Here is a 24,441-nt window from a genome sequence, read left to right as displayed (position 1 = left end):
CATCCCTTCTACAGAAGATGAAGCTGAGGCTATAGTGTCAAACCAAGCTCCAAGGTGGCCAGAAGGTCATCAAAGAAGAGAAGTTGGGACTCTCTTGCTTGTGGTGACAGACAGTAGCTCCTGGGGACAGAGGAATTTTTTCAAAAGTTGCTGATTCAATCAGCTAAATCAGAATAATTAAGATTAACGCAGTGCAGCCAGAGTGAGTAAAACAAGTCAGCATGGGGATAGGAGTGTATAGAAGAGGCATCGGGAAAAAAACAAAGAAAAGAAAAAGTGGAGAAGGAAGTTAAAATTAAAAAGATCAGGAAGACTGAAGACTACAAAGTCTACAGCCATGCTGTGTGGGCTACTTAGACTTACACTAGGCAGGTAGGTCTTAGGGAAGGGGAAGCCTAGGGATGACAGGCATCATTAAATGGCAAGGCTCGAAAGCTTTTTCAGAACAGAAAGCCCGCATTGGAGGAAAAAAGAAATAATGAGATGTAAATTTGGAAGATTTAGAGGTTACTTTGGAGTATTTAATTTAGAAGTGTGAACATATTGCATGTTGTCATGTAGCAAAGAGGTATAGATACCTCAGCCTTTCTGAGTATCTCTCTTACTCCTGTGTATACCAGGGAGAGGAAATTGAGAATCATAAAGTATGATTTGCACGTAAAAGACATTTTGCCTTTGAAAACAAAACCAAATGCTGCTATGTTCCGCACACAGCTAAGCTGCATCACCATGTGATGACTTCAGTTGTTACTGGCAGCCCTCCTTTGGACATGGAGTGTCCTAGACATGCCTGTGCCATGGGAGCCCAGCAAGACCACCCTGGGTCCAGGGTGTCTCCCTCATTCAACTCAAAAACTAGATGGTGAGCTCAGCTCTGAGCTCTGGGGAGATTTAGGAGAAGGGCCAGAAATAGAGGTGAATTCATTAATGAAGCATCATTAGCTATCAGTCTTCCTAAACCCTTGTCAGTACATTAACACCAGCTGCCCATTGTCCAATTTTCCCTTGCCTTAATGAGGAACCCCAAATTCAAGGTCATCTGCCAGTTGGATTAGTCAGTTAGTACAGCTGGAGCTCCTGAGATGTTCCAACGAGAACGAGTTATGTTGCTGTGTCCTGCACTGTGCCCATTAACTTGTGGTACAGCAAAGTCCAGTCACATTCGATATTGCTGTTGCTGCTTCGCAATTTAGTGTTGCTGCTGCCAGAGCGTTAAATGTTCCCTAAGTGATAACTGTCTTCTACTAATACAGATGCATTTCTTTTATGAGTTAGCTTGTTGCTGTTCTTCTTGGTCCATGCTTGCTGTTGTCCTCTTATGGCCACAGACAAGTGGGATTAGGGCAAGCAGATACTGTGCTCAAATGGAGACCTGAAGAGAAAACAGGTATTTTGACTACACAAGAAACACTGCCCTCTGAATCACATCAGAACAGGGGAATCGCCAGCTAGGTGTTCACCTGGTTTCCAGTTTGCATCTTCAGTGCTAACATGTGAAATCTCCATTGGTATGTGTCTACTGGGGCCGTCGTGTCACACCACAGCCATGGCCGCAGCAGGTCTCGCTCAGGTACCCCAGGCAGATGCCTGCTCAGTTTTACCAGCCAGCTGGGTTTCTTCTCACCCTCTCCCGGGTGTAGCTCTGCTTCCATCTACCCGTCATGTTGCCATGGTCGATACCTAGGAGGCAGAAATTTCAGGCACTGGTTTTAGTCCTGGGTCCAGCTCTTACATTTTTTTGGTATCAGGACTAGAAAACTCCCCTGGATCATCTCCTGAATTAGACAGGACCATCTTAATTTAGTAGTTACCTCCACCACTCTACCTGGGAAACTCTTCCATGCACCAAGGCACCTGAGTGCCAGACTACCCAGCAGTCAGGTTACACTTTACATCAGAAGTTCAACAGGCCATTTTATTTATCTCTCATCCTTCATCACACAATACTTCTCCTTGTTTCCTGGCTTAGCAAAGCCATAGGAAAACATACTAACATCAGGCATAGGCGTGGGTGAGACCTATTGGGGCACAAAACCTAACTGTCCATATTCAGTAAATTAACCTCAAAGTGAACCACCATCCCCTTAAGGGCTCCCTTTGATGCCTGGTTTCAGCCTCTTCCTTTTCCTGTGGGCGATGGTGGGTGGGACCATCCCAAGAAAAGTCTTTCTGGCCACAAGAGAGACCAAATATCTCCCATCACTCAACAGCAGCCACCTTGTCTGTTCAACAACTGGCACTGACCCAGTGTGTTGTGGCACAGAGAGAGGTTAAAACTGGACTAGCAGGAAAACTTCAGGGCTCACAGGGAACTGCCTCAGGGTTCAAATGAATCCTCTGGCTGGGAAATGCTGGGATGAAGCATCCAGAGCACTTGGCAGCACGGACAGCATGGGACGTGGGTGTATTGAGACAAGGCTTAAGAGGTCAGTGATTATATCTTTCGGTGAATGTTTCGCTTTTGTTGGCTTTTGATGACTCTGGGTGTCTTTTATGAGGCAAAATTAATGCAAGTGCTTCTCTTTTTACAGTGGCCACATTGCTCAGGAAATGAAATGCCATAAGAGGAGCAAAGCTCATTAGTTTGGTGCCATAAATGGTTCTCCAAGGTCTCAGAAACCCTATGATTAACATAAACATAGACAGAGGCAATTACAAATAAATGCACATATAAAATGCAGCTTTCCATCTAAAAATGTGGTCTGCAATACCCCTCTTTGGCTGTTCACACATGTGGTGACCTAGAGGTAAGGGACATTTCATAATAAATCATGACATAAACCAAAGCCTGAGGAAGGAAAGCAGCCAGCCCAGGGTGAAACTGAGGACAACGGAGCATGTAATATAGTTACCAAGGTACCAGCTAAGGATTTTGAGATTCTCCCTCCGATTTACATCTTTTTCGGAGAAATTTGAAGCAAATGCTGCCCCAGCATGTTTTCTTCACACTGCAGTCCTCTCTTAGGTGGTTGCTGTTGGGTGGACTTGACACTCCTTGGGACAGGGCAGAGTAGTTCTAATCTTATAAGACCTATCTCAAGTCTTCATCTTGCAATGGCTGAAAAAGTGGAAACCTTATCAGGTTTTCTAGTGAGGTCCGTAAAATTCACCAGAAGATAGTGTGCAAGAGAAGGATGAGAATGGGGGAAGATGGGAGGAGTGGGTCAGCCCTGGGCAGACCCACAGTGTCAGCATCATGGACCCTTAGAGCTGCTCCTAGGCCAGTGCAGAGAAGTGCCCTGGGCACGGGTACACACGTATTCATGGGAGATTGTACACTTTTTACTCTGTGTTTCTCTCTTAAACGTTGTGCATTTCTTCAGAATAGACCCAAACACCAAGAATGAGACATGTTTTGTAAAAAACAAAGCATGGTGTCCTTGCCCGTCTCTGTGGCAACCGTGCCGAGACACAACTGTGTTGATGCCACACTGGGTAAAAAATGGAGACAGCAACGTTCAGGCAAAGTCAAGCAGAAAACCCAGGGTCTAACCCAGTATCCTGACCCGAGTACATAACAAAAGTCCCATCAAGTACAGCAGTTTGCTGGTAACCTGCCCTATAGTAATATCCCCTACAGACTCCTGGTAGTCAAAAAGCAGCTTGAAGCACCTCTTCTAAACTGCTTTTTTAACAGGTATTGTCATGACTTTAGGTGCTCCGTCTGTCCAAGCAACAGCACAATTCACTTTTACTCTAAAAGCCAGGCTGACGTCCTGCAGTAATGACTTTCACAGGCTGATTACTTGTTGCATGGTAAAAATATACTGCCAGCAGCTGACTCAGAGAGGCAGCTTGTTTTCTCAGAAAGAGAGGGGACAGGGAAGGAATGGGGTTCACAGTCCTGCCTTGGGATTAACTCAGGGGAGGAGGAAGGCATGGAATTTTGCTAACTGACCTGCAGAGCAGGACATGGTTGTGTAGGTTGTAACCATTCTAAGTTACAAGTCCTTCAAAGACCTTCAAAGGAGGTCTTGGGGAGTTTGTGTTATTACTGTTCTGCGAAAGGCTCTCGCCTTACAGTTAACCCCCCCCCTAAAGAAAACATGGACTTGAGTCATTTACATCTGACCTCTGCTGTGATGTCATCAGTGTAACAATTTTACACAAAATTAGGTGTGTAATTGTGTGTTAAATAGTGGTGGTTAGCTTGGATTGCCCAACTAATGAAGCAGGCAGCATTAATGCTATTGCACATGGACTGCTCTAGGGCTATGGCACTATGAAGAAGTCTGAAATAACTCTGACTTTGGGGAGAAGACAGACACCCCTTTCCTCCCCTGGCATCCCCTCAGTGGGGCTGACCCCTCTCCTCTCACCCAGCTCTCGCATTTGCTCTGCAGCTTGTGAACCTGCCTCACTGCCCAGGCGGTCCTGCCCAGGTGTCCCTGTTGACTCAGACAGGCAGCAAAAGCTGCTGATCACCTCTAATCTGTGCCCAAGTTTTGCTTAATTAAGAACAGACTCTCTAATAGCATTCACCACTGTCTCCTGATGGCTCTGGGACCGCTCAGGCTGTGGCAGCACAGCCAGCCAGGCTTTCCTGCCGTGCAACTCACCTGTGACATCCTAAAGGGTGCAGTTGCAAATATACATATATATAAAAAATTATTTTCCAGGTTAAGGGGCTCAGCCTGGGACAGGTCTCAGTCCAATACCCCATGTGGCCTCCAGGCCCTTGGATAGTTACTCTGAGCCCTCCGGCATTGCCCGATGCAGAAACACCAGCTCCTTCAGCACAGGCTTGGCAGTTGCTCTTGTGCTGCTGGGGTGGTGTAGGTGCGATCTTACATACCAGAGTGAGGGTTAGACCCAAGGTCCTCCAAAACTTGGGTCCGTGATCACTCCAAAAACACTTCTTAGATGGTGTCTATATTGATCAGATCCTGGTAGATGCTATTTTAACTTCTAAACTACAGTGATTTCAGGGAGGAAGTGCCTCTTCTTATTGTTTATTCCCCAGTACTTAACTATAGTGGTTGTAAGGAAAGAAAAGACTCTTTTTTGGCTCTCAGAGCTGCAATGATGACCACAGAGTCAGGGAAAGGGCTGGGGGATATTCCCCTCTTTCTGCCTCCCTTCTTTTGGGCCACCTTCTTGACCAATTTGCTGTGCATGAAATGCAGCACAAAAGCTTTGTCAGATATTACTGTCTGTTATTTCAAGCAAAATCCCTGCCTGCAAGCCCCCGTCCCGAGCCAGCGTCTGTGAGCATCGCAGCAACAAGGATCAGCAGGAGCACAACAGGGAGGAGGTGATGGGGTCACCAGTTTGGCCAGTTTGCCCAGTCTGTGAGTTTGGCCTAGGTCTGCGCCACGGACCCCATGGCGGGGCTCTGGGCTGACTCCAGATGGAGAGCCTGGTCCCTTGGCACCCATCAGCCCGTCTGCGTACAGACGGATTTTGGCTCCCATCCATGTCAGTCTTCCCCTGCAGCCACCTCTGCAGGATTTAAGTATTCTCCCAGGTTCACCACTATGCAAATATTGAAATTAGCCCTTTGCATGATTATGTAGATAGTGGTATTACAGAATTTTTCAGGCGAGGAGCATTGAGGAATTCATGTGCCTTCTCTGCTGGCAGCATCAACAGCCAGGTTTATTTTTCGGTGAGCTAAAGAATGGCCCCCAGTGTATGAAAAACTTCAGCATTAGAGCATTTGGTATCTGGAATATTCCTTTTTTTTCTTAAGTCTTGCTCTGAATGCAATAAAATCATAAAGTGCTGTGCCATGAAATAATGCAAAATACAGCCCGCGCCAAGAAGGGCCCAATTCTCAGAGATCGAGATTTTAACGGAGCCTCACTAAAACCAGGGCCAGATTAGGAGGAGCTATGAGCGGAGCTGTAAGCCCCACTAGCAGGTCCAATACAGCCTATGCTTCCAGTCTGGCAATGAAGTTACCGTGTGAAAAATGGTTGTTCATATTCAGCTGATCTGAATCTGCTAGGAATAACATAGATACAGGGAATGTGCCTTCAATTAGGGCAAGAGAGCAGCAACACTTCTTGAGATCCTTTCAACTCTGTATTTCTGATTCTATGAGATCTAACTGAAGTACAGGATTCAAATTCAGTCCTTAAAATGAAACCCCTCTGACTTTTCCCCTCTTCAGAAGACCCTGAGAGCCTGAGAGAAGGCAGCAGGTCTCATATCCTGCTGTGAAACAAAGCAGCCCCTGGGCAGGAATGCAGCTGGTCTGGCGAAATGGCCTTGGGACAGTAATTTCTCTGTGGGAAAAGACGTCTTTGTCACATCAGTTACAGTTCCACAAAATGCTGCAGTTACATCTCATACTTGTGCCTCATTCAGACACTTCCCTCGAGAGCCTCAGCACATTGAGAGCTGCTATACAACCAATAAGCTGTAATGAACGTGTGTGTGCTTAAATAGCCACCTTCTGCCCCCAGAATACTGCCGTAAGAGCACTGGATGCAGCTATTACCTTTTCTTAAACTACCTATGACTTCTTGTCCATGGTGAAAATCCTTTGCAGTGTGAAGCATAGCTAAGCCTAATTAGCCAGGATCACATTTTACCAGTGGGGCTAATGAGATTTATCCTTCATTCCCATCCACTGCTCTCTCATCCCCATTATTGTACATCTCACCTTGAATTAACAAATGGACCATCATTTAGAGCACATTGGGCACGGCCACAGGGCATTTGGCACGCTGGGTATAACGTGGTCTGCCGTGTTGGATGGGCAGTGACAAAATTATCCCTCTTCCCCCAGGTCCTTCCATCATCCCACCGCAGCAAGCAAAGCCAACACTGGGCAACCCTCTAAAATGTTTATTTGGACCAGTGGCCGGAGCTCTACATCTTACAGACATGATGAGAAAAGGTAAATGGCATCTACGCTGACTGTCTCTTCTGGGTTTGAATCTTCAGGAGTGTGGCCTGTAGCTTCTCTTCAGCGGTGGCACTGGGGGAGGAAGGACGGATGCAAAGGGTGTCCCCACCTTGCCTCTCACCCCCCGGCTACTGCTCCACCAACACCAGGACCAGCCCGTGAGTGCCAGGGTTAAGGTGCCAAGCCAAAACAGAGAGGAGGGGCGATGCCAGAGACATGGCCCAAAAGTCTCCCTTGTCCCCAGGTCATCCACAGCACACTGTGACCCTCTCTGAGGTCGGCACACACACGTTGCACATTTGCAAGCACACTAATCCCCAACCACGAGTTTTCAGCCCCAGCCCCAACCCTGTCAAGCCTTTATGCCTTTTGTGAGTGTCCTGCTTCCAGCCACTGGCCCACAGCTCTCCAAACACCCCCCGCAGTGCCTCCTCCCCCCCAGCCCCACCATTGCCCTCTATAACTTTTACACATCCGAGCGGTGCATCCGGCTGCCGGAGATGTTTGCTGGCCGTATGCAGGCGCGGGAGGGTGCGCGTGGCGCAGCACGGTGCCCAGTGGCCGGGGAATGAGAGGCAGCTTGAAAGTGAGCTGGTTACTGGTAGCCCACCAGCCCACTTAAGTGGTGTTGCTGGAGGGAATAGGCTAAAGGAGACAGAGGAATAAATTAGTTACTGGATCTCTCAAGGGAGCAGGGAATTACACAGAAGAGAAGGAAAGGGCAGGAGAGGTTTGAAGTCCATGGACAAAGGCAGCACTCAGTTGGGCATGAAAGAAGTTAAATACCTCTGATGAAAGAACAATTGTCAGTAATGCCCAGATCCATCCTTCCAAAATCTCTCTCCTTTGTAGTGACATTTGCTGGACAGCTTGTCTTGTCACAACCGGACACATTTTCCTTTCTTTTCTTTCCCCCTTCCCTCCCTTGCCTGCTCTCCTTCAGTTCCCCTTGCAGTCACTATTAAATGTAATCACAGAAAATCAGACTCCAGTGAAACAAAAGCAGAGGTCAAGGTATCTACAGTGCCAATTAGCAAAACAGACTCTTCAGTTATTCTAATGAGACATTACTGCTGGCATCTGCTTGGGAAAATGTGCTCATGAGTTCAGGTAGCAGAGCTGCCCTCAGGACACCAAGTTTCTTTGGAGAATTGGCCCATTTGATGAACTTTTCTGCAAAGGCTGCATAGGTGTTCAGCTCTTTTGATACTCTGATCCCAAATAGATATTTTGAAGCCAGAAAGGCCAGCTTAGCAGCAGGTTTCCATGGACTTCCAGTTGGAACTGGTTACCTAACTGCCTCATATACTTCTGCAAGACTCCTCTTTGATTGAATTTTCCCCAGGGTAATGTTCTTCTGGAGGGGATGGTGGGAAGTTAGACACTTAGAGGAGATATCTGCCCACACACTGGGCTGGCTGGAAGCCATGTGCTCCTGATTTAGTACGGCCTTCAACTCACACCATGCCTTTTAGTGGGACTTATCAACTTGGGCTGAATGCTGTGCTAAACAGGGCTCACCAGCATCGGGTCAGCTTAAAGCCTGGGCAGAGCTCACCCCTGTCTGCCTGCAGAATAGGGAGGTCGGGAGCAGTGACTGTAGTTACACACCAGCGGCGGTCATTTCAGGTGCCTTTCCAAGCCTTCAGGTGGGTTTATTTCCCAAGTAGTCCTGCAGAGCCATGCAGGAGGAACTCTTCATACCCCGTGGGTGATTAATGAAAGGCAGGAGGGAAAGGGAGGAAGAGAAAATGGAAATGGGAGAGTGCTGACTGCAGCCTCCGGGCTGCAGAAGAGAGGTGTGAACACAAAGCAAGTATTGCTGGTGGGAGACACTCATCTGCCAGCGTCTGGCAGTGATTTTAACACGTGTAAGGTCACCACCAGCATCACTATATCAAACAGGCAGTGCATTTTAGAGATATTACTTCCCCTAAATGACCATTTCCTAGGAATTTTTGTTCTTTAAGCTTTAGACAGGAAGATTGTTAGGTGGGGCAGCCAACCTTTATCCTAACACATGCCACGGCTGCTGACTTGTGAGGGTCACACCGTAATAATACCCTGTGCAGCAATCGGTCACTTGCTGTGGAGGAATCCCCTCCTCCTGGTTGGAGGGTGTACTTGGGCATCTGCTTTTACAGGATTGTGCCCAAAATTTAAGTATTTCATAGCTGGTTTAGACATCCACTGTTCCCCAGCTGCCACTTTTTAGGCTTTGGAAACCTAGTCAAGCCCTCATTCTTTCTCAGCTGTCAGTTAGGCTTTCCACAACATTGTAAGCCTGGAAAACCAAAGCAGTGGTTTGGTTTGGTTCAGTTTGGTGGGAGAGAGGGAAGGAATTGAGTGAATGAAATCTGTTCATATCAATAGGAATCTTTCTACAAGCATCACTAAGACTTTAGCGAGAGCTCCAGAGAGATTTCCTGTTCCCATAGCTCTAATGACAAAAACTGATGCAGCTAAACATACCCTGTAAAGAAAAAGAAAAAAGTAAGGAAATTGGCTTCTGAGCAGAAAAGTCCCTGAGCACTGCGAATTTTGCAGGTAAGATAACAAGAGTTCTTTGACCCTTGCAATTCAAAGATTTCTGATATCTGTAGACACCTCAACATGAGGCAATTTGAGTGACATCTGCATAATAACTGCATAATAAAAGTGATACTAGAGAATTGAATGAGAATTCAAAGCCACTCTGAATCATTCGGGCAGGCAGGTGTCCCCATGGGACAAGCCCCATGGCCACAGCGTGCTGGAGGAGGCAGCGTCTCCCTCAGTGCCACATTACGGTCCATTTGCAAGGGAAAGGATTTGACGGTAGGTAATTTGTGTTTATTTTCAAAAAAATAAAGTAATTGCAGGTGTCTGATTATTCTAGATTTCCAGGGAGGAAATCTAGATCTTTGCAGTGCCCCCAGATCTACCCATTTTGGAGCAAATCAAGAAGTGTTGTACTGGGTCAGAAGGAGCTTTACTTTAACCTCTGCTGCTCTGCAGGGCAGTGCCTAGTTGGAAGCCCTTGGCATACGAGAGCATTCCTAATACATGACAATACATTCATCACATCCCCAGAGCTGCAGAGCAGTCCTGCACGAGCAGAGCACAGAGTACATAGGATGCATGTGGTATGCCTCACCCTTCACATAAGCGAGTGCTAAAAGGTCACATCCCTCATGACAGCAAAGAAAGGTCTTGGCTGCTGCAAATATGAGCAACTCTACAGAAGATGTAGAACTTCTTTATCAAGGCTGGTAAGTTCAGACCGGCTGTCTCGTGTTCAGGCTCACTAACATAACCTGGGCTGCCTAACTTAATCACACAGGTCCTCCCTAAGCCTTCCTCTGGAGATCACGTATGGAGCTGCTGCCCACATTGCAGAGGGAACCCCGCACTGCTGCTGTGCAGAGATATGGAGAGGGAAATCTCAGCTCCGTCTGTCCCCAGCAGGCACGGTCATGGCCGAGATTTCCTCTCTGGCAGCTGAGCCTGGGTAGAGCAGCCAGCCCGGATCCTCTGAGCAATTTGGCAAAAGGAACATGGAGATTTAGCAGGGGAGAACTTCAGTTTGGAAATGATTAGGAGAGCAAAGATCTTTTGTCCTTGGAGGCTTGCTTTCCATTAAATATCTTTGCACAGGGCAGAGAGATCCCATGTTCTGACAGCTGGGACTGCTTTAAAAACAAACAGCCCCCTCGGTGTCGTATTTGGGGAGTTATCGCAGGTAATCACAAGCATTGAATGAAGTCACCTAGGTGGGTAGTGCCTGGGATGCAGTGATCTGTACTCAAACACACTGCAGCAGTCAGCTAATTGTGGCTGTGCAGCCCTGGAATCCAAAATCAGCCGGCTAAGCACAGCACTCTTCCAGCTCACCGAGCAGAAAGAGGTCCCTGGGATGTGCCAGAAGCTCACACGCGTTCAAAATACCCAGCACGTGTGCAGGCCACCACCGCCGCTCCAGCTAAGGCGGTGCCAAGGCTGCTCTGCTAGAGCCAAAACATTCTGCGCAACGTATCATGTGCCCCAAAACCAGGGCTCTCGGGGGCCAAAATGTGAGGTCTGTAACCGCAGACATTCCCAATATCATACAGAGCAAATTGGCACCTCCCCAGAGCAGGCACGAGCAGGGAGGAGGAGGAGGAGGAGGAGAACGGTAACTCGGCCCGTCTCCTGGGCTAACTCAGGGCGGGTGCATCGCGCGCTGGCGCGCGCCACGCCACCGCACACCCTGCGGTGTGTTACCAGACTGAGTCCTGGCAGGGACTCGGGAGAAAAAAGCCCTCTGCAAGGCGCACCAGGCTACCACTGTCCTGTTGTCCAGGGATTTGAATTACAAATATTTGCAAAAGAGCAACCAGACGACTGACCCCCGAGGCAGAGCTTTATTTAGCCGTATTTACCACGCAGGCGAGTGTGGGAGATCCGCCGGCGGGCGGTCACTGCACACCGTCCCCTTCGCCAGCCGCCCGCCAGATAGACCATTCCTACAACGCACCCTTCAGTCCGTCCTTTCTTACCTCTTGTGGCACGTTTCTTGGCTCAAGGCCACATGGGAAGCATTTGTAACCGTTCTCAATTAGCTATTTGTTTTTAAATTGTCCATTTGTGTCGCCTTTATGTCCTAGCTGCTCTGGTGACATTAGTGAGCGATTGCACTGTCTCTGTTTTATGTCTACACGCTGACATAAGTTATGCTGTGTGATCGGTTAATGTGCTGGAACTGCATGGCAATCTCTGCCTTCCTGCCTGCTTCCATTTGGGAGCAATGCAAATCCTAATAGCAGCTCTCAGAGTTAAATACAGTTTGATAAATAATAATAGAAAAGTAACATTAGATTATTACTCTACATTACTTCTTTGAAGGCAATTGCATCTGCCAGTTCACAATATATTTTTTCTCACCAACACCAGAGAAAAATTTGACAAGCTGAATTACCATTTCATTTCCAACTAAGAAAACACTGACAAGCTTTAAAGGATAGTTTTGAAGAGAAACCATGGCCATCTAAAGATGTAAATTACAGTTGGATGGAGAAGCCTTAAGGGGTCCTAGTGGTCTTTGGTGTGGGAGATTATTGACTGCAGTACCATCTAAGCAAAATTTTTGCTATATAGCCCCACACCATACGTGCTTTTTCTGGCTATGAATCATCATCTAAATAGAAATTCAATTCCAGTTTCAGTGAGTTTATGATTAAACCTATTTTCTTGTTTCTACTGTGGTTTTGTGTGATTTTATATGTCAACTCTATTTCTTTGTCCCTACTTGTGAATGTAAGTTGTATGGTTGGTCTGACACAGAGTGCTTTTTTCCAAGGTTGAGTAAAACTTGGCGGTTTCATCTTAAATGAGTGGTGGGTTTCCTAGAGCCCAAAGTGATGCTGATGTTGCTCACCTGCCATTTTGCAGACAGTAGAAGAGGAACTTCTTCCACGTGTACTACTATGTCCATGTTATGGTGGTGCCAGGGCTCAGATGTGTGCAGTTCACATGCTTCGGGTGCTGCCTGGATGATTCAAAAGAACCGTAACAGAAAACACAGGAGATTTTGACCAGCCTCAGGTCTGTAAGTACATTTTAAACCCACAAAGTTTGAGTGTGTTTGAAATGTACTCAAATATTTCCTTCTTCACCATTGTGTCCTCATGACCCATTGAATCATCAAAGGCTTGGAGATGAAAGAAGGACTTATGGTTAGAAAATGCAAAGGACTCTCTGCTGAAGGGGGAATGGTTTGTTGTATCTTCATTTTTTTTTAATCCTAGAACAAATAGCTTTGGTGGATAATTTTCTGTGAGGGTTTTTACTGTAATGAGTAACTGGGCTTCCAGAAAGCTCTTTTATAAATAAAGTAAATAAGCTCCCAATCAAAAAACCCACAGAAATCAGTTGCAAAATCCCCATAGTGTTTCATGAGCTTTGAGTCACACTCAGGGTGGAAAAAACCACTAGCCTGTAGGGAATCAAAAAAGAACATGGACCTTTCAGATAATTTTAGTGACGACTTTCTTCAGGCTATTTTCTACATATGGTAACATAAAACCTGTTATCATATTCAACTGAAGAAAAGACACCTTGTTATACCTAAACATCTTCTAGTGGCCTAAGTTGGTATTGACAGGTCAAATTCACCTATGGTATAATTCAACTGAGCCAATGAAGCTATACCAAAGAAGGTTTTACTCAGCTGGCACAAGCGTCTAATCTTTATATTTGCTATAAGAGGTTTTTACCTTTTCAGAAATGGCTGTAATTTATTTTGGAGATGAATAAGTTTCCACCAGGTCAGAGTGAATCCAATGAAAAAGGACACCTGAGGACCTTTAAGCCTTTCTCTCCCATGAGATGGGTATGGAGGTGGAACTACCCACCCTGTAGAGGCTTCATTGATTAACTATGAACTTCACATAAGAATGTATTATTTTCAACCTCAGAAATATTTACCAAAAAATCAGGGATCATGATCTACTGGACAAAAGGAAAACAGTCACAGCCCTAAAAGCCGGAGAAGACCGAGCCATACTCCTCGGGCTGGCCATGATGGTGTGCTCGATCATGATGTACTTTCTCCTGGGAATCACCCTGCTGCGGTCTTACATGCAAAGGTAATTTCATGATGTTTATGCTGATCTAACACACTCTGCTCCAGCTGACTTCTCATGGCTTATTCTTTTGATCCTTTTTATTCAAGTTTTATAATTTTTCCTTTGGTCAACACAGGCGTGATTCTGCACTTCCTTACCCCATTATAAATTAGGCATAACTACAGTGAAAGCAAGTTGAGTAATACCAACATAAGAAAGGGAAGAATTACACCCCTGCTTGACAAAAACTTGATCCAAAGGCTTTAGACTTGCCACAGTTTAACAGCAGTCTAATAGCCACATCAGCTGGTCGGCAGTCTGCTGAGCCCCGTCAGCCTCTCAGGGGCTGTTGCTGCAAAGCCCAAACTCAGGAGAAAATAGCAAAAGCATTTAGCAGCCTTAAGAAACAACACATTTTCAAATGAAGAATGGAGAATTAATTTGGGAAAGAAATCAAGCTGCTTTGTAACATGCAGTTTTCCATGTAGATTATTACTTCCATTTTAACAAGTGAAATCCTCCTGAAATACAGTAATTTTCTGAAAGTGAAAGACCATCTTTCATCATTACTGAACTGCACTTAATTTTTCTGAGGCCTTCTCTGGCCTCTTTCTCTGCCACAGAGCAGAAAGTTTGGCCTGTGATTCATTAGCAGCATTTGAAATCAGTTTTCAAGCACCAGCCCTATTTAAAATCCAGCCCAGACTGTAATAAGACTGTCAACAATGTTTTTTCTGCCCTGATCAGTAGAGTTAGGAGAATGAAAAATGTGTCATGGGGGACCAAAACATTAGTCTGTCATGCCCAAAACCACCCCGAGGCAGCAGCCAATACCTGGCACATTTCGGTTTATCCACCACAGGCTTCTTCTTTAGGCATGTGCAGTAAGTGTCAACTGGTATAAACATCCTCAATTATAGCGGTGTACCTGCAGGAAAATACTCCTTCTTGACCCTGCAACAATAAGGAGAAGGTTGCGATGCCTGAGGATGAGCTGTACTGATTTGCAGCATTTTATTTGCGCCATAAAGGTATTTGTCCCTTTTTAAATCCAGGCAAAGTTTACACTGTGAAAACAGAGATCAAGACCTGTTAACTACCTAAGAGCATCTGCTTTTCCAGATTGCTCTCCCAGACCTTTCAGCAATATTAGGGTCAGTTGCAGAGGCTGCTAAGATCCAAATTGCTCGTGTGGAAAGAGGTGATTTATATTACAAACTATGTGAAAAATGGCCAGAAGATATCAAAGCACCTATGAAGTATTAAATATTCCATCTTCACAAGTCTGTTGTGGGTAGGCGTTACTTTATTACTCCCATGCATGAATAAAACAGCAGTCAGAAAGGTGAAAGGGAGGAGAAGACAGCCCGGGAGTCTTTGCTGTCACTCCTCGTTGGACAGGCAGATCTCCTTAGGGGTTAATGTCCTTTACAGATAGCAATACCCTGCAACAAAATACTGCCTGAGAGGGGAAACAAAATCCTTTCACTTGATTTCCCCCCAGAAATCATAGCATAATTTAATATAAATGTAAAACAGAATATACTCCCTAAGTAAAATACCAAGAGAATTAGTCAGAAATCTTTGAAATCGCTTACTGTGTAAAGCCTTTTGCAGGTTTGGCAAGGGAGAAGGAGACCCTCAGCTCGTTCGTGGCACGGGGCAGGGCAGCCGCGCTGGGTGGGAGCTGAGGGGCTGAGCGGGGCTAACGGGGAGCCCTGGGGTGAAACCCTTCCCCCAGCCCGTGAAGGGCCTCGCACAGAGCCCTCAGGGTGCCCGACCGCTGCTCTCATCCCTAAGGAAAACACCGCCCTAGAGTTTTAAATAAAAGCAAGAAACCCAGCCAGCTCCGTCATTCCGGTTTTAGCCTCTGGTGAACTGGAGGTATCCTCCAGAGCGATCACATCAGCTGACGTAACTCACGGAAAACCGAGCGAGCTGCCGCCAGAAAGCGCCTTTCCACAGGCGGAGCTGCACGCGGTACCGCTCCCGTGACACCGTGCCTTCGGGCGCATGAGCGTACCTACCCTGGTAGTGCCAAGCTGCCTTCACGGCCTCCGCTTTAGCTGGATCGGACTTTGCGGTCGACCATCGCGTCTTGGTCCAGGGCGTCCCGCCATGCAGCGCTGCGTGCCTTGTCCTCTCCCCAGGGCAGGCTGCTCGGTTTTCTTCTCCGATTCCTCTGCTGATTCCTTTTGATTTCAGATATACCTTCTCCAGACTAAAAGTTCCAGTTCCCTTTTAATTTATAAATAGACATAAGTGAATGGGGTATTTTAGCGCCCAAAGCGCAAACTTTGGGTACTACAGAATAATACCGTCTGCGATGTGTGACAAGAGAAGGTCCGGCCTTTGCTCAAAGCCCTGCAACATGTACCATCTCCTACAAGATGCCCCCCGGTATATCCCTGAGGGAAAGCTTGACCTGCGTTAAATGCTTATTGCCCATTCTTGCCATGCTCTAACATCTCTTTTTTTCCTATTTAGTGTCTGGACAGAAGAGGCTCAGTGCTCACTTCTCAATGCATCCATCACAGAAACCTTCAACTGCTCGTTTAGCTGTGGTCCAGACTGCTGGAAAATCTCGCAGTACCCTTGCCTCCAGGTGTACGTTAATCTCACCTCTTCTGGCCAGAAGCTTCTGCTCTACCACACCGAGGAAACAATGAAAATTAATTCTGAGGTAGGAGCATGGAATAAAATTTCTTCCTAAATGGGTTTCTGGAGGGCTGCTCACCTTGTTATACTCATTCCTTGCTTTAAAGCAATATAAGGCTTCCAGCTCCTGCTTCCCTGGTAAATACGGAGCAGAGAAAGCAGAAATTAGCACACAAACTGAGCTAAGATCTCTGGAGGGAGATGGTTTTCCACCTCCATGCCACGCAGGAAGCACAGCTCGTCCCCGCATGGCTCCCCCCCAGGGCTGGAGCCTCCCTCAGCCTTGGCCGGTGCCAGCAGCACGTTACAGGTACAGGCTGCACTGAGCACTTGGCCCACTGATGTCCTCGTGGAGCTGTGGACAAGCCACCTCCCACCCAGGCGTGGCTCTCCGTGATGTGCACGGAGTGTCTGCGGTGCTGAGAACAGAAATGGCCTCATTACTGCGGGGCCAGGCAAGGCAATGGGCAGAGACCCCTGTGTCTACCAGCAGGCGTGTCTCCGTCTCCATCCCTGACGACAAACTCTGCGCCCTGAGCATCTCCGCCGAGGTCAGCTGGGGTCAAGGCACAGCATTTAGCCCTGCCGATGGTGCAAAGATGCTGAAAGTTTGCTGAGCGGGGACCGTCAAGATAAAAGCAACAGCATAAAAATAAAAGGCCTGGCTTTTGGGCATGGGTAAGCTAAGGAGTCAGCCCATCTTTCTTGCACAACTTCCCTGATTCCAGACATTGAACCAAAAAAAAGATTTTTAACAAATCTGCAGAAGAATCTCTCTCTCTGCTTCAGCAAGCGCAAAATTCAGCATAACTCCATCCAGGTGGGATGGAGACAGCTCCTGCCTGGAGGCTACCACCAACGCAGCGGATGCACAGAAGGCATCTCCTCGCCGGCCCGCGGCCGCAGCTGTGCGGCCGACGCGGTGCTGTGTATCGCGCCCAGGCAAGCGGCCGCCGCTTCGCAGGTGGCTGTTTGCTGCCGCCGCACAGCAAGGCAGGGTCGGGCTAAGAAATGTCCCTCTCCCCACCTTCCCTTCTTTGTATCCACAGCACCTGGGTACCGAAGGCTGCAAGCTGCGGTGAGCTGGGACACAGATAAGAAGTTAGACTTGCAAGTGCCAGATTTGCATTAACTGCTTAGTTACCCAAAGTCCCTGAAGCCCAAACTGCGGGTGCCCGTCAAAGCTCAGCCCGTAACAGCAGAGCCCCTGCTCAGGCTGCTGACAACATAAGCTATTATGTTCCTATTTATGGCAGCAGTTCAGTAAACAAAATTGCTTCTGCGTATTAAGGTGAAGCGATATTAAAATTAGTCAAAGCACAGAGTGGCTGCACTGGACTGGTTATTCTGCTGGGTAATTAGCTCCTGTGGCTGAGAGACGAAGTCCTCTGGATCTGGTGTGAAATGGAGAGCGGTGACCCCACCTTCCCCCCGGTTTGGCGTTGCTGCAGAAAGGAGTTCACTGTTCGCGAAGCCTGCGGCAGGGCAGACCCCGCTTTCTGCTGGGGCAGAAGCAAGACCCAGTGATGCTCATGCTGCGATTTGATTAAAACAGATCACATCGGTCTCTGTGCTCCACTGGATTCAAATAAATCAAGAGATTCAGCATAAATCTCTGCATTCTGTTATTGATGATTTTTGCTTGCTGAACTGGACTTTGAAATTCTCCCAGTTGACGCCTCCTCTTAATTTAATGTAGGCACAGTTAATACTTCTCGAGCCCAAGGTTGTTTTACAGGTTAAGCTCTGCTCTCAGGAGGATTCCTAGGTTTTCCTGACATGCTGCTGGCTATGTGACCTGAATCCAAATGCAGTTTTGAATGGAAGTTTGCAATGCCTGTAAAATACCTGACTTCTTGTGCCTGGCAGGGATCAGCAGCGACTCCAAGCTGAGATCAGCACAACCCATCCCAGCTCCCTCTCCCCTGGCCGGAGAGCGGCCCCGTGCAGTGGGACGAGCATCCCTGAGCACGGCTGGTTTTCTGGAGCCCCAGCTGGGTGCTGGTTGTCTCTCTCCACCCACCTACTCAGGTCTGCGTTTCCTATCTTTCTTCTTGCCAACTAAACAAAAAAAAACAAAAAACAAAAGCCATCCCTGGCTGACTGAGCCCTGACATTACGGGGGACGTTGCAGAGCACGGTGCTTACCCTCCAAGGCCAACACCAGTGACCTTCAAAAGGTCAGCATCCCCCTGCTAAGCTGTCTGCCTCGCTGAGCACCGCTGCGCACGCAGAGCAGCGTCTCTCTCCTCTCCCCGCCAGCTAGCACGGGTTGGGCAAAATGCACTTTGACTTTAAATAATGATTAATCTAGGAGACTTGCTGCCTAACCTAGCTGTCGGCCCACAAGGTGCGGTGAGGAGTAGGTGCAATTTATATTGAGATCTACAGCGTGGTGCTGCCAGTCTCCGGTGGGAATCTGTGGGAAGTAAATGGATACCAGTTGAGCTGCTCGAGTCTCCTAGGAAAGCACACAAGGTTTTTCATGGCTTTTCATTCTCTAGCTGTGCATACTTTATCTCTAGTCTTTAAGATAAGTCCAGCCCCTCGTCAAAACTACAGCCATAGTGGCTTAAATGCTTTCACATCTACACTTCCCTTTCCCAGCTGTCAGAGGCTGGAACAGCCGCTGGGAGAGGTAAATGGGCCAGTGGCCCCTCGCGCCCGGACCACAGAGCCAGGCTGTCACCCTGAGGAAGGGCTGCTGTAGTTAAAGCAGTTCTAGAGGCCCTGGTTTGATCTCATACTATATCGTTTTGATTCTTTTCGTGTCATCAGAGCTACTGCTGATTTATACCCATGCTCCATAAGTGAGATAACAAGCAGGCTTTAATCACCAGAATCACCATTATGCCACCTATAACTAACTACCTGAGACTCAGAAATGATGGGGGATCGCACGGTTTCCTGCTGCAGGTTTAGGTATTTATAACCCGGAGCGGAGTTTGTTTGGTGCAGGAGGAGCAGCAATGGTCAGCTCTGGTTCCCAGCAGACCCATTTCTGGGCTGGGGCTAGAAAACTCAGCCTGCAGGAATCAGTATCAGGCCAACACAGACACAAAGCTCCTCCTTCATCCCCTGGGTCAAACCTATTGCACTTTCCAAAAGAGATGTAGACTGACGTCTCGACCACTTTCTCACAAAGACTGCCACAGCACACCTTATCAAAGTTCCCAGCCCCAGCTTCCAAGCTCAGCATGACAGGGACATGCACCCCAACCACGGACGTATGACGACAGCCATGTATTTCACTGCCCAGCCTGAACTGGGGCCCTCTCTGGCAACAGGGTTGTCAGTGTAGCTTCGTTGACTTAAATGAAACTGCCCCCAGCTTTCCTGGGGGTGCTGTGTGATCTCCATCCTGGGAGATGTTAATAACTTGACCTGAGCAAGTCCCTGAGCAACTCTGCACGGAGCAGGGCATTGGACTAGACATGTCCAGGGGTAGTTCGTACAGGCTACCTACCCGTCCCTTGCCATTAGAAGAGCTGACCTGGACATGTAACAAGAAGTTCTCTCTGTAACTGTCTAGTATATTCTTCTTGTGATCAGACTGCAAGTAATACAAGAGCCACTTTTCTCACGTTGTATCACAGAATCCTCGCTTGAGGTAGAGAGCCAGACATTGTTTACTTTCAGATTTGCAGATTTCCAAGTGTTTGATGCTGCAGCATAGATGTAGTAGCCTACATTCACAGGTACAGCGTAACAATTGTGGGTATAAAACTCCCTGCCAGGCACTGGAGAAAACTAAGATCAAAGAAAACACTGAAAAAGCATCCCGTTATCCATGTCTACCTACTTGCTTGCCAATGACCTGTGCAACATTGCAGACAACAGCAAGGCAGAGGCAGCCCTGTGCTATCCCTGGGATGTCCCTGGGGAAGCTGAGGAGTGGAAGGAGGCCTGGAGCACCCCACAACCACAGCTTAATGCACACAGTGATTTCTTGCACCAAGGAGCTCCTCAAAGCTGAGGCCAAGATGCCTCCAGGAACTCAGGAGAACAGGGATGAGGCAGAGAACACATGGAGCAAAGGGCACTCCTGTCTTGGAGAGCACATGGGAGACCATAGCCTGGAGAGAGACAGCTTCAGCACAAGGAGTCCAGCTGAGAGACAAATCGACCTCCCATGCACAACTGCATCTCACACCTTCATGCTAGCAGACCCTTTTGGCACAGGCAACCCAACCAGCCTGATGTGGTTGGTGGCTCTGTGCCATCAGGTGTAGGTGGCAACACCTCAAGTTCTGCTTGAGCATCAGGTCTCCTTTGAAAATGCTTGGCAAATACTTGGACTTGCAGGAAGTCAGACCTCCCCCTGCTGCACTCTTGGGACATTTCCACAGACTTTGAATCCAGGAATCTCTCATCATTTGGGCTTTTACATGACTGCTGTTTTCTGTCAAGGGGAAGGGCTGGACGTTGGCAAGAGTGGCAAATCCCCATTTAATTACCTCCCTCAGGATCCTTCATGGGACTTCAAGAAACAAAAATGTATAGCACCAAAGTTGCAAGAAAAAAACCCCCCCCCACAACAAACAAACATCTAAGCTGGAAATACTGCTGTTACAACAGTAATAGCACACAATTTAGTAAAAGAAATTGAGGTATGCTTCACTGAGAAATTTCCCCTACTTATTAGATTATGATCTATTAAAGAGTCATAAGCACTGGAAGAGGGCTTGTGGCTTTGGACATTTAAGACAAAGCTGGGCAGAGCGCAAAAGAATATCCTGGAGGAAGCAGACCTGCACCGGCAGGAAGATGGATGAGATATTACTGCTCTGATATTTTCCATCTCTAATTTCCAGAGCTCTATGAAATATTCATAATGGCAGTGCTGCCATGCTCTACTCTTAATGCTCCAGTCTGCTAACACCAGACAATCCTTGTGCCACACGTCAAATCATATTCTGTGCTAATAAACTTGCCAATGAATCAATCAAATCCTGTTACAAGGTTAATCCTTTGATCATTATTAGGACAAGAGATTTGTCACAGTACGTTACAAAAAAGTCACAGAACAGTCATGAAAAAGAACGCAGGGTCATTTATAAAGTATATACATTAAGACAATAATAATCAAAAGCCATGGGTGATGTTTTAATCAAAATGTCTTTTTTCCTTTGCCAAACCCTTTTTCTCTCATTAAATTATCTGGAGCTACTCTAGGTGCTCACCCAGGACAAGCAGGTTCAGCAGCGCAGGCAGGGAGCATGGCGGGGACCCGTGATCACCCCGTAACTGCTAGGTCCCGCTACGCACATTCAATGAACAAGTTAAGCAGCAGATTTCCACCCCTCCTGAAGCAGTTCTTGCCTAGGTAGGGAATTTAATCAAAATCTTATGCAGGTGTAGAAAACCTTCAGTTGTGGAGGGGTGTAAGTGTCTAGAAGAGAGGAGGGAGTGAGGGGCCCTGGGCTGCTCCCATCAATTCTCTTCCAGACCAGCAACAGGAACAGCAAATTCAGGTATTTCTGCTCTAGGTCAAAATCCAGATATGGCCTCAATCCTTGTGTGTTTGCTCACCACCTCACCAGCTCGTACTAGCTCTTTGCATAGGATGGTCAGCACAGCCCGGGGCCACTGTCCTGCATGTTCCACAGAATATCTCCGTGGACTCCATAAGCTAGTTTTTTAATTAACTTGCCTTTAGTATTCTTTGGGAATGCTAGGCTGAAACTGCATTAGATAGAGCCATCCCCAAATCTTCTTTTCTTTGTGACTGAGACTGAAATTCAAGGAGCTTCTTCAGAGAGAAGGAACTGTTGGACTTATGCTGGGGTCAAGAGCGAAAACAAGACCAAGTGCCAGCCTGGTAGCTGGGCTGGTCTTCAGCTAGAGGTTGAATGAAAGTCTTCTGGGTTGTCAGTAGGAAAACTGTATTTTCTCCTAGCCTATCTATTTGTCCCTAATTGAGGAATTACGCCCATGGGAAATTTTGTATAAAGGTCTCTCTTCAGCCTTCTCCTACGTGGGTGAACTCCTGCGCCCACTGCGATCACTTTGATCCAATCCAAGTGAGATCTGAACTACCAGATTTGTATTTACAGAGAGTCAATTACCCATCTAACTGCAAGCATATGCGTGCCACTTAAGATGAAGAGGTACTTCATCAGTTCCGTTTTTGCATGTGTAAATTAGCAATAATATTATATTCACCTATCTCACGAGGCCACTGTGCAGATTAAAGCATTAATATTTGTACAGCGCTTGGAGGTTCTCCAGCAGGAAATTCTGTAGATGTGCAAAATATTGAGTTTTGTCTGTGATACATTTATTATTAACTTAATAGTATTCCACTCTTATTATGAAAAACATAATCATCTTGAGATTTTCCTGCTTGCCACCTGAAAGTAGACATTGTATCTGATTTGGAGATGCATTTTTCTCCCTCTAATTTCTTCTCAGTGTTCGTACATACCCAAGTGTGGCAAGAATTATGAGGAATCCATGTCACTGGTGAACGTCGTGATGGAAAACTTCAGAAAGTACCAACGCTTCTCCTGCTTCTACGACCCCGAAGGCGTTCAGAAGAATGTGATATTAACCAAACTGTACAGCTACAATGTGCTGTTCCACTCCCTCTTCTGGCCCACCTGCATGATGATTGGCGGGGTCGCCATCGTCGCGATGGTAAAGCTGACTCAATACCTTTCCCTCCTCTGCGAGAGAATCCAAAGGATCAACAGATAAAAACAAAAACTTCTCTGAGATTTAATTACAGTGAAAATACTGTTTTCTCATTCTTCACCAAAGAACCTTAAGTTTGTAATGTGCAAGTCTGTTATAAGTTCCTTACTATATTCTTATAAGTAGAGCAATAATGCAAAAGCTGTTCTATATGCAAACATGATGTTATTATTATGCAGACAACTGAAAAAAATACTGTTTTGTGTTGACCGTCTATATGATCTTGTTTTATGCTGAGACTAGTACTTCTTTCCTTTCTACAGCCAAAACAGGGCTCGGTGTGACCATTTGCCAAGCTTAGCCAATTGACATTTCCAACGTAAAGGATGCTGGGGGAAATTCACCACTGGACAAAAGGCAGCCAACCACTTGTGCATCACTGAGGTCTCACATCTGGCTCGGTCTGATGTTTTATTATTGGCTGCAGGGGAAAAAAAAAAAAAGCATTGATAGGGTTTTTTTATAGTAAGATGGCACAAAAGGGACGTATTTTGAGGCTGGGATAAGCATATAGTATTTGCAGCCTAAGTAGGACTTGGTGATGTTTTGTGTTTGTTCCCCCAGTTCAGAAGTAAATTTTACCTTATGGTGTTTAAGGTCTTCTGGAAAACACTGTGGAGTTTTATTTTGTTTAGTGCTATAATTTCCTTCTGTCTTATCAACATCATCTTTGTCACTTGCAGAAGCTGTAGCCAAAAAACAAAATCACCTTGTTCCATTTTCTATTCTAGTCTGAGCCCTTTTGATGGAGATGGGACCAGAACACCTTATGTAAATGTTTATTACTCATTTGTCTTGTATTTGTTACCATATCACTGTAAAGAAAAAAATAACACAATCAGCTATTTTTTCATTTTTTACTTCCAACTATTTTAGATTTTTTTACTTGATATATATACAGATATATATATAAAGAAAAAGCTATATTATATCTAGTTGTGTATTGGAACTTGATTATGGGGTGTTTTTTTCTTTGTTTTTACCAACTGGAAAGTGAACAAGTATAACTCATATATTTATAACCTTTATCCTTGGATAATACCATAACATGGAGGAGTAGCACTGCAGGATCTTATCCAATATTCATGACGTTGTTTCAGTCAAAAGTCTCGGTTGCCGTGACATCGGAATTGACAAAAATCTCATCCAGTTGTATGGCTCTATTAACTGAATTGTTACATAATCATCATAATACTCCTGGAAATCTCTCTGGCCCTTAATGCAGTACGCAGTGCTGGCTGAGGTGAATTATGGTTTTAAAGGCCCAGGTGCCATGATTTATTGGAAAAACTGAGATTGTGACTACGATGTTGTCCTATCTGTCAAATATTTACCATGGGGACCTTGCCAGTATAATTTCACACACACTATAGTAATGATTTCTGCATAATTTATTTTTACGCCCCTGTAGAAAGCATTCTTTCTAATGTTGTGTTTTAAAGACATCCCTCGCAGTATCACACTTTGCACTCAGCCTGAAGGACAAACACAAGGCAGCTCCTGGGAGCAGCCTGTGAACTCACTATCCAGTAGCTCAAAGAAACCATTTACAGACCTATTCAAACCGAGAAACCAACTTTTTTCCCCCCCTCAAAAAGGCTGCAAAGCAAGTATTCTGCTTAGTTCATATATATAAGTACCTTTCTG

General features: G+C 46.4%; 1 protein-coding gene across 1 annotated transcript in view; it reads left to right on the top strand.

The window, feature by feature from the left end:
* Window positions 1-22,797, top strand: part of LOC309408168 (calcium-activated potassium channel subunit beta-2) — a gene marked incomplete at both ends in the record, with an annotated part of 152,735 nt that extends 129,938 nt beyond the window's left edge. Inside the window, 4 exons of the mRNA XM_082003923.1 lie at window positions 6,737-6,847; window positions 13,291-13,461; window positions 15,928-16,123; window positions 22,513-22,797. Coding sequence (XP_081860049.1) covers window positions 6,737-6,847; window positions 13,291-13,461; window positions 15,928-16,123; window positions 22,513-22,797 — 763 coding nt within the window. The remainder of the gene's footprint in view (window positions 1-6,736; window positions 6,848-13,290; window positions 13,462-15,927; window positions 16,124-22,512) is intronic.
* Between the last annotated feature and the right edge of the window lie 1,644 nt (window positions 22,798-24,441).

The sequence above is a fragment of the Phaethon aethereus genome, assembly GCF_964289735.1.
Source record: "Phaethon aethereus genome assembly, chromosome: 9".
Lineage (NCBI taxonomy): Eukaryota > Metazoa > Chordata > Aves > Phaethontiformes > Phaethontidae > Phaethon > Phaethon aethereus.
This window is presented reverse-complemented; position numbering and strand designations above follow the sequence as displayed.